Source organism: Carassius auratus, chromosome 16, assembly GCF_003368295.1.
Source record: "Carassius auratus strain Wakin chromosome 16, ASM336829v1, whole genome shotgun sequence".
Lineage (NCBI taxonomy): Eukaryota > Metazoa > Chordata > Actinopteri > Cypriniformes > Cyprinidae > Carassius > Carassius auratus.
Window position 1 is genome coordinate 18,931,833 of NC_039258.1, and position 10,166 is coordinate 18,941,998.

Genomic DNA, 10,166 nt, shown 5'->3' on the forward strand with positions numbered 1-10,166 from the left:
TGGGGTTTAAGGAAACTGAATCTTTTGAACAGCTTCGCGCCAACCTTTTGGGGATCTTTGAGAATTGAGGTAATTTTAAAATGATATTTTGACAAAATGACAATGTTTTTTAACCTTGGATGGATTTAAACCTATGTTACATTACTTATAAACAGTGATAGGAAGCTTAGAATTTTCATCTTACTGGCTCTTTAAGTGTTTTAGTGGGGGAACAGGCAGGACAACGAAGACAACGGAGAATTACTATAATCACTTTAATAATCCACTAAGTACAGAGAGACATGAGGATAATTATTCAAACTCAGGTAAACAGAAAGACAAAATCAGACACAAAGAGCAGTTAAGGTCACACTAAGCACATGGGGAATGAAAACACAACAACAATTTCTAATAAATTAAATTATATTTCAAATATTAATTATCTGTAAATTATACTTATCTTTAACGTCTACACCAGTCTACCTGATACACTTATACAGTAATCTTATACTCTTATCTTATACACTTAATCACTTGTCTGTCTTATACACTTATCTTACACACTTATGTCTTATACATTTTTTTAAGAAGTACATATAAATTTAAAGACTATCCAAATAACTATTACAAGCATTGCTGCTTCATTTCGAGGAGGCAGACAATGTCGGAAGATGCCGGCTTTCACAAGACGCTAAGTGGAGAGATGGAGAGGCCACTCATATCATCCCGCTAGATGCAAAGCTGACCCAAGATCGAAAACTACAGGTTGGCCATGACAGGAGATATCTTCTTAGATTCTTCATGTCTCACTCCATGACCTGATAAAAAAAAAAAAAAAAAAAAAATCAGCATTAATAGTCTAAATACATTATAAATTTGATTTAGCAAATTAAACCAAAAATGTAAATAATAATAATAATAAATAAAAATAAAACATTTAGCTCATCTTAGACTTAGTACCTTAAACCAGTCATGGATCTGCATCTTCTCCAGATCGATCCTCTGCTGTGGATCAGACTGCAGACATGAAGAAATCATCTGGCAGCATTCTGTCCAAAAAGATGAGAGATGTTTGATTTTATTAGCTCATTCTTTACACCTGCTCTCTTTCAAGCTATGGGTCTTTTTTTGTGTGTTTTAGAAAACAGATTGTTCTTCTTTGATGAAGATCTTACCTTGTGACAGGCCAGGTCTGGTCCAGCTCCTCTTACTGATCAGATCCAGGTCGTATTCTGTGGGATAATGTCCACACACCATCATGAACAGAAGGATCCCCAGCGACCACACTGTTGTTGGCTTTGCATGGTATTTGCCGTTCACGATGACCTCTGGTGGACAATACGCTTTTGTGCCTGGAGAAAAGACAGTTTGTCAGTTCAACACATTTCCACATCATGTTGACTATTATAGGATGCAGTTCTGTGAGATAATTACCAGAGCAGTTCATAACACATACCACTGAAGACTTCATAGCCAAATCTCTTCATTTGCACACCGCACCCGAAGTCAATGAGTTTCACCTCCATGGTGTCCTGGTTTAACAGCAGGTTCTCCATTTTTATGTCCCGATGAAAGACGCCACGCTTGATGCAAACATTAGCGGCTTCGGTGACCTGCTGCATGACCTTTCGTGCTGTCTCCTCATCGAGACGCTCTCCGTGGAGCTTTACGAAATTTCTAAAATCCATGCAGGGCATGGGACGCTCCATGACCATAATGAAGTGGTCTTCGTTGTCCTCCCAGTCCAGAATTCTTATGATCTCAGGAGCTCTGGGGCTTTTATTAGCCATTAGTGTCAGGCCTATCTCCATTGGGATGCATTGGGGATGACCAGGCTAGAGAAAAGTAAATATAATGTTTTGATGAAGATGGTTTCCCAAATAATGACTTGGTTCACAAATCAGAACAGTTTGCCTACTGAGAAATCATTTTTAGTCTGAGATTAATATTAAATATAGAGAGTGCAGCCTACTCACCACTCTGATATATGGCATGTTTGGTGACTTCACTGAAAATTTCACAGCCACCTGATCAACAAAACAGAAAATAACAATTAGCATGTGCACAGAGGTCATATCAGTCTAGCCATTAATTCTGAAGAGATATACAAAGTTTTGTAAGTAAAACAAATTGAAACCTCAAGTTTATCCTTGCAGCGAGTCCCTTCGTAGACAAAACCAAATCCTCCTTGACCCAGTTTTGAGCCGATTTTATAATGGCTGCAGATGTGGCCTAATAAAAGATAAACAATTGCAGTTAGTATGAAATACAACTTTATATATACATTTTATTTCATTGTAAAAAATAAATAATAAATGAGTACAATAAACTTTATGTGTTTGTCACAAATTAAATTACATTAAAATGAGTTGAATCTTGTATTACATAAGAAGCTGAAAGTTGCTTATTTTCATGAGTTAATGTAAAAACACATCATGACTCATTGATGATTGTTTACAGTGTTTAGAATTCATAATAACATTTTATGATTCTTATGTGTTTATTATTCTCACCTTTGCCTGGGGCATTCTGCTCCAGCGGTTCCTCAACAGGGTGGACTTTAGAAGCTGGAGCTAATATGAATCAAATAAAAAAATTAAGTAAAATATCATACTCAGAAGTAGAGTTGTTCTTCATTTTTTGGGCACATGTGACTTGATATATTAAAATTAAACTTCTCTCAACAATGATTTAATCAATGTTTAACCTCTAACATACTGACTGGTTGGTAATGACACCTAATAAAGCTATTATCAGATCATACTCTGATCCAAAACCTTTAATTTCATTTCTGAACTGTCACTGTAACATTTTGGTGTGATAATGACAGTAGTGCTTTGAGAAAGTGATTCTTAATTTAAAAAGTAAGAACAGAAGAATTGTTATTGAATAATCAGCCTAAAATCAAACCATGACATGTTGATGTGATTGTACCATCGCTAAATGTCCGATATGATCCGGCATCAGCCTGGTGCTTATTCTCAGCTTTAGCCAGATCATATTTAGTGGCTCTCCTGTGAGGAAAGCGGAGCGCTGGCCACCTCCAGAAGCTCTTCTTTTTCTTTTTGTCCTCTCTTTCTACATCCTCTCCTCCATCAAAACCACCAGCAACAACAAGAGCCTCATCAGGCCAATGAGGAGGATGGTTCTCTGGGTTAGAGGTGTGTTTAAGAAGAACACATGGTTCTTGTACACACTCCTTCTCAATCATTTTTTTCAGTCGTGAAAATAATTTCATGATAACAATATTTGTCACTCGATAAAAGTCAGATAGCAATCAGTCGATCAATCTATACTCCTAAACTTCAACCCACAAAATGAGCAAGTTCTAAACCTAGGCGAGACGTTCTAAATGTGACGTCATAACAGCTTGCGCAGAGGAACTGAGATTAGACGATAAAAAAAAATCATATTTAAAAAATGCATCAAGTGATTTGGTCTTTTGGGGTTAACCCTACTAATCGGTCAGAATTCAAGTTCAAGTTCACACAGCAGCAGAATAAATATAGGTTGACAGTCCAGTTGAGTCCTTAATATGGTTACGTTCACACACACGACACCGGCGTGATGACAGCATTCACACACACCACATTGTCAGAAAATAGGCGCTGTGTAAACAGAAAAGAACAGGGCTGGACAGCTCGGCCACATGATACAGTGCGAGAGAAAGTCGCTCTGCTTCACAAACGCGCGTATACAGACAGTGATGGAGAAATGAGCCCTGTGTTGGATCCAGTTTTTCTCCAGCTCCTAAACTCAGGTATTGTGTTCTACATGTGACTCAAATGCTCTCCTCCATAATATTACTGCTTGTTGGTTAATTAAAATTGGACGCAGAACTCGAGTCTCGATTGGAGTCGTATCAGAAAGTAATAAGACTTCAGTTTTTGACGTCGCCATCTCTGACTGAAGGCTTTGGTTATACTGTAGGAACACGGGCTTGACACCCGTTGCTCGTAAAGAAAATTAAAGAGCCACACAGATGGGAAATCACAAATTACCTGTGTATTACAGTGTATGATGTAGCTGTCCATCAGTGTAAACAATGTGCAAAGTAATTAAACCAAAAAGTAAACGATTTATAAAGTTATTGGCTTCTAAAGTAAGGAGTCAGCTCTGAATCGCTGAAACGAGTCGTTCTGGATTTAAAATCTTTTGCCCATCTCTATGTACGTCACTAGGAACACTTTGCATAATAATCTCCACCTACCGTCTTGGGAGAAACAAAGCTCTGACCTGCCCCACCCCCCACACAGATGCTCTGGTTGGTGTGATAGCATCATGTCGAGGAGACAGTGTGTTTTTATTTGTAAAGGCAAGTTTGTTTTATTTTCACTGCCAAAGAATGAAGATCAGAAAAACCAATGGCTAAAATTCATTTTTACCACAATACCAGAGCAGTACAACAAATCCTTGTTGTGTTCACAACATTTCACTGATGACTGCTTTTCTAATCTCGGTGAGTACAGCGGGATTTTCAAAGCGTTTGGCCATAAAAGAGGGTTCATTTCCAACTTTATTTAGACCAACGAGCATCTCCGAATCACAACGCGAAGTATGATTATGAAGTTATGTGTTTGTTTTCTCCCGAGCATCTTATCAGTATGTGTGCTGTCTTCAGCCTGTCTGCGCTGATCTTCATGTACAAACACGTGATTAAAATGAAGTATAACTCCGTGAATACTCAACGAAGAGACATGAGAGAGATATCTATAAAGCTTGACATGTCTTTAAAACTAAACAAGTGCTGCCGAAAACAGATATTCTGTGATAAAGTAATCCATATGAAAACAACGCGATGTCTGTTTTTCATGTCTCCCTTTGTCGTATCTAATGTGACCACGCCCCTGCGTTGAACGTGCTATCCAGATTCAAACTGAAGCGCACGGCTTGAATACGCCCACACAGAAGAAAAAGCAGCGAGACTGTTCAAGTTTTTTAGTTTAATGTTTGCTTCGCGATGAGAGGAATAAGACATAATTCACCCCAAACAGATGCTAACGCATTGTTTACCGTGAAGTTGTGTGTGGGACAACCAATCAAAACTATGTCAGTTGACCAATCAGAACACAGTATGCTACCGAAAGGTGGGGTTTAAGGAAACTGAATCTTTTGAACAGCTTTGCGCGAACTGTTTGGGGATCTCTGAGAATTGAGGTAATTTTAAAATGATATTTTGACAAAATGACAATGTTTTTTAACCTTGGATGGATTTAAACCTATGTTACATTACTTATAAACAGTGATAGGAAGCAAGGCCGTGCACAGACATTTTAAAGGGCAGTGGCCTAAACCAAAAAAAGGGGCACTAAGGGGGTGGTTGCTTGTTAACACAAATTATCCAGTTATTACAAAATGTACAATTAAAAAAGAAGACAGAACACGCTCAAATACATTTCAGACTTTATTGTAGAAGTTTTGATAGAACATCACAATTACACATTACTGATACTTTTTATATTTACTTGTTCCATTTACAGCAACACTGTATGTTACATTGTATTTCTTTACATGAGCAGGATCTGATGGATTTTGTAACTGAAGCAAAAACTCAAAGTCTTCTGGCTTTTTCTCCCTTGTATACATGGCTGTGGCTGCCTCACTCTCCATTTCTTCCTGTTCTGCATCTGTCTCTTCCCTCTCTGTCTCATTGTATTGCCTTTCTTTCTCATTCTGAACTTTTTCTGTCTCCGGCTCAGTTCCAAGACCTTCACTTTTACTCCGTTGAATTGATTCTGAGGCATTTTCATCTTAATATAGAGAATGAATAACAAACCTGTTACAATCATATTTTAAATACAATTGTTAGGCTTTAGTGCTAATTAAATGTATGTTCTTGTAATATAATTACTCTTCCATTCAAATAATTTAATGTCTATCTTTCTTGTTATAAAACTCTAGCATATTCAGAATCCTTTATTGTCAGCCAGTTTAACAACACTTACCTGTAAGTGTCTGATTTGGCTGATGCTGAATGGGCTCTCCCTCACTCTCTGAGCCTGCCTCTGCCTCATCTTCAATGGAGTAATAAGTAATAGACATTTAATTTCATATTAGCATACAGCCTAAATCTATATATACAACTCATTTAGAGCCTATGATGTGTTAGTGTCAACTAAGACAAGTGATTATAATGGGAGATATACTTACAATAATTAAACAGACAAACTGTCTGCTAACTGTTCTATATGATGATTTACCTGCTGGCTTGCTGGAGCTTTGAATCCATGTTTGCAATGTTGAACTGCCTTTAGCAGCCTCCCTTCTCTCTTTCTCTCTCTGTCTTCTTTTTTGTGAAGGCATTGTTTTTTTGTTGTTTTTTTATGGTTGTCTTGTCTACAAAGTGTGCCAACAACAGAAAATGTAGTTATTTGTATTAGATCTGATCTGATTGAGAGTACAATTATAATTTGATTAGACAAGCAGCTTCTTAGAACGTGGATATGTTGTACAAGTTGTTAGCACTAGTAGAAGACCAAGAGCACAAAACATTACCGATATAAATGCAAAAAAAAAAAAAAAGATTAATTTCGCAGATTCAACCACTGTCTTGCATAGCCTACCTGTTAATGCAACAGCTTTCGTGAACTGTCGTGTTCACAAGCGCCGCAGACAAATACTGTGAGTGATGCTGCGGAGTGCGGAGCGAGCGGGAAAACCTGGAGCAGATTCGCGGAATCAACGGAATGCTTTGAGCGGAGCGGTGGGGAAAAGGGGTACCTCAGTCGATGAGGGCAGAGGGGCAGTGGCTCTGGCCACCGGGCCACCCCCCTGTGCACGGCCCTGATAGGAAGCTTAGAATTTTCATCTTACTGGCTCTTAATATATTCACATAAGCTAAATGTGAAACACTGTTAAATATATTGAAGCATATTTTGAAAATATATATTTTAAAAATGTATAGAACATATAGTGGTTATTAAGGGACAAGTGATCAGTTAGCCGTTATTAGAAGCTAGAATATCCTGCTTTTTTAACATAGTATAAATATAATCTATATCCTAGCTATTTGCATTTAGTGTAAATAGCATATGGCTAAGAAAATATGCTATTTGCACTTAGCTATAGATTAAGCTATACTAAATTAAGATAGGATATTCTACTATTTACTTATTGCAAATAGTGGCAATTATCTGCACCTCATCATTAATACATTACAAAACAGTATGCAATAACTAATTGAGTGTAAATTTTAAATTTAATTTAAATTATTAAATGGATGCCACCTTATTGGGACAAAAGCCCTCTCTAACCCTACCCAATACTTTATTTTCAACAATGCTTTTCTCATGTGTTTTGAAATTTGAAAATGGAGAAAAAAGTTTGCCAAAAGACAGATTCAAACCCGGGGCGATCGCATCAAAAGGAATATGACACACGGTTAACCATTTGAAGATTTTGCACCACTGAATCTGAGGAGTGATGAGCATTTTTTGTATTGTTGACATGACAAGCATCCCACGTTGGTGGGTGAAATTTGTTTAAATAGCCTCTGCCTACAAGGACTCAAATACTAATTATTCCCAAAAGTTAAACCGTTGCCAGCACTTCCACTTCCCACACATATAAAGAAACACTCTACTTGAAGAAACACTCTACTGAAAATAAGCTCATTTTCCAACTCCCCTAGAGTTAAACAGTTGAGTTTTACCATTTTCTGTTAACTGCTGTTATAAGCAAAAAAATAATAATATTATTTGAGTACTGAATCAGCATATTAGAAAGATTTCTGAAAGATCATGTCACACTGAAGACTGGAGGAATTCTGCTGAAAATTCAGCTTTGCCATTACAGGAATAAATAACATTTCAAAATTCAACAAATAATCATATTTAATAAATCTGTAATTCTACAATTAAATCATAACAATATCTGCCAAAATACCTAATAAACAAACAAGAAGCACAGACTCTGGGAATGACAAGTGTTCAAATTATCCTGAGATCTGCTGATTTGCAAACACTGGTTCACTGACATTTATATCCAGTAAATAATGACTCATTAAGATCAAAGCTCATCTGTTCAGTGAAAAATCACAAGGCTCGGGATGAGATTTTTATGGGTGGGAACCATAGACACATTTATAAACAGTCACTGTCACTGTTTCATATCTCACCAGGCATCCTTCCTCTTCATGTTGTGAAAGTGAAGTGAATGACATGACATTTGCTTGGCATGGTAGCCCGTACTCAGAATTGGTGCTCTGCATTTAACCCATCCAAGTGCACACACACACAGCAGTGAGAAGTGAACACATCGTGAACACACACCCGGAGCAGTGGGCAACTATGGATCCAGCGCCCGGGGAGCAACTAGGGGTTCAGTGCCTTGCTCAAAGGCACTTCAGCCATGGAAGAGAACGCTGTTCATTCATATAGCCCCCTACAATCCTCACCCAGGCTCTGCTATCCCAGGCCTGCCCAGGGTTCGACGAGGCTGTAGGCAGAGTCCGCTTCATCCAAAACCAGATGAAGAGTGAGGATGACAATGTAGCTTGAGTCATTATGTTTCATAATCACATATCTGAATGTGCAGATGAGTGTTTTCACATTAGCAACAATAGCATGCTATCCTTCATAGCAGTCATAAGCCCCGCTCACACCACAGGAACTTTCCCCAGGAACTAGGGACTCTGGGCCAGTACTCTGTGTGTTTCCAATGCAGAAACCAGGATCTAAATAGAGTTCCAGGTAAAAATGTACCCCTCCAAAAGTCCCTTTTCCTGAGGTAGTACTTTTTCAAAGGTCCGGAACTTTTTGGATGGCACTTGGGCGCTGAACATGCTGATTTGTTGAGTTCAAGCAGCACTGTGTTTCAATCATCATATATATATATATATATATTACTGTTACTGTGTCATGAAATGTAGTTTCTAAATTATTTCAGGTGAGAATGTAGTTGTTTGAAACTCAAATCTGTGGTTTATTAAGACAGTGCCTTTTTGAAAATGTGCACACGATCAGCGGGCGCTCAGTGCTAATGTATCCCGACTAAGGCAGCCTTGAATCAGCTAGTCCTTCTGACATGTTCCGCTGGCTCTGATGTCTCTGTGGTGGTTAAACATAAGATATAATTCAATTTGGGTAAATCTAACAGGTTATCTTTGGTCTTAATTCTATTATTATTTAATATGGTAAAACAAAAATGAAAAGAGGCAATACTGTATGATATAATATTTATTTTATTGTAATGTTGGCTATGTACGTTCCCTGAAGATGCCTACATTTCTGCGGCTATTAATATGTTTAAAAGAAAGTACAGTGAGGAATATTGCAGTAGCCATGGCGAGCTGACTGATGTTATCAAGTACGCTGCTGTTCGATTTGCAGAATTACTGGATTTCCGTCATGCCGTCCCCAGGAGTTCACACTACAGAGTCGAACATGGGAACTACCAAGGATGCAAGTCTGACATTTGCATACTTGGTATTGAGAAACTGGCACAGACCTACCTTCATCATTAGACTATTTGCCTAATATTCTCCAAAATTTAGACTGCGCGGTCAGCAATAGGTCTGGGGGGAAAGAGTTCCTGGGAAAAAAAGTTCCAGGGACAAATTGTTCCAGATAATTGCGGTGGAAAAGCGCCTTTTGTGTAAATAATACTTCCTGTTCATTGGTGTGTCTTAAATGAGTAGTGCCACTGACAACCAGCTTGATGACTCAAACTAGAAATATGAGATGAATTTCCATTTGTTCAAATGAAATAACTTCATTTCTAAGAAGCTAAAATGTTTTAAGTCCTGCAAATTTCATTGAATAAGTCATTTTGGAGTTTGATCATGGCATGCTTTGATAATCGAAACAAGTGCCAATTATACCATTAAATTTAAAGGCATGCTGAAAAAAAATCAATCTATTATTGTTCTAAACCCATAATACTTTTGTTCATCTTCAAAACAAATGAAATATTTTGAATGAAACCTGAAATATCTGTCCTTCCATAAAAGTCGATGCAGATTTGACCCATGAGGTTTGTTCTTACGCATTAACCAGATGTGGTTAAGCTTTAGTTGACTACAGTATATTTAATGGATATGGGTTGATCAATGTTTGTATATAATTAAAAGCCTGAAGTAAATCTGCTCATCATATAAAGTGGTCATGTCACTTACAAGAGACATTTTCATAAAAGTTTTAAAGCAAATTATAGTTTAAGGAAGGGAATTTAAAGGGTTAATGCAGCCA

The 10,166-nt window shown here is 37.6% G+C and overlaps 1 protein-coding gene across 2 annotated transcripts; it reads right to left on the minus strand.

Annotated features, from left to right (window-relative positions):
- Window positions 1-351: 351 nt before the first annotated feature.
- On the minus strand, window positions 352-3,264 carry LOC113116462 (serine/threonine-protein kinase pim-2-like). 2 transcript variants are annotated; one of them, XM_026284643.1, is made up of 8 exons: window positions 2,914-3,264; window positions 2,493-2,552; window positions 2,117-2,211; window positions 1,956-2,006; window positions 1,436-1,814; window positions 1,155-1,331; window positions 940-1,028; window positions 352-797 (listed from the first exon to the last, which is right to left on the minus strand). In XM_026284643.1, the coding sequence occupies exons 1-8, from the start codon at window positions 3,215-3,217 to the stop codon at window positions 786-788; spliced, it is 1,167 nt and encodes a 388-aa protein (XP_026140428.1). In that variant the 5' UTR covers window positions 3,218-3,264; the 3' UTR covers window positions 352-785. The 2 variants fall into 2 exon arrangements, with proteins under 2 accessions (XP_026140428.1, XP_026140429.1); XM_026284644.1 differs by lacking the exon at window positions 352-797 and having other exon boundaries at window positions 950-1,028; window positions 1,414-1,814.
- Window positions 3,265-10,166: the final 6,902 nt, after the last annotated feature.

Excerpts from the sequence above, each read along its gene's own strand:
- LOC113116462 (XM_026284643.1), bottom strand. The coding sequence starts at position 3,217 with ATGAAATTATTTTCACGACTGAAAAAAATGATTGAGAAGGAGTGTGTA. Across the intron at positions 2,212-2,492 it reads GCAGAATGCCCCAGGCAAAG|GCCACATCTGCAGCCATTAT; the intron begins GTGAGAATAATA and ends ATCTTTTATTAG. Across the intron at positions 1,815-1,955 it reads ACATGCCATATATCAGAGTG|CCTGGTCATCCCCAATGCAT; the intron begins GTGAGTAGGCTG and ends ACTTTTCTCTAG.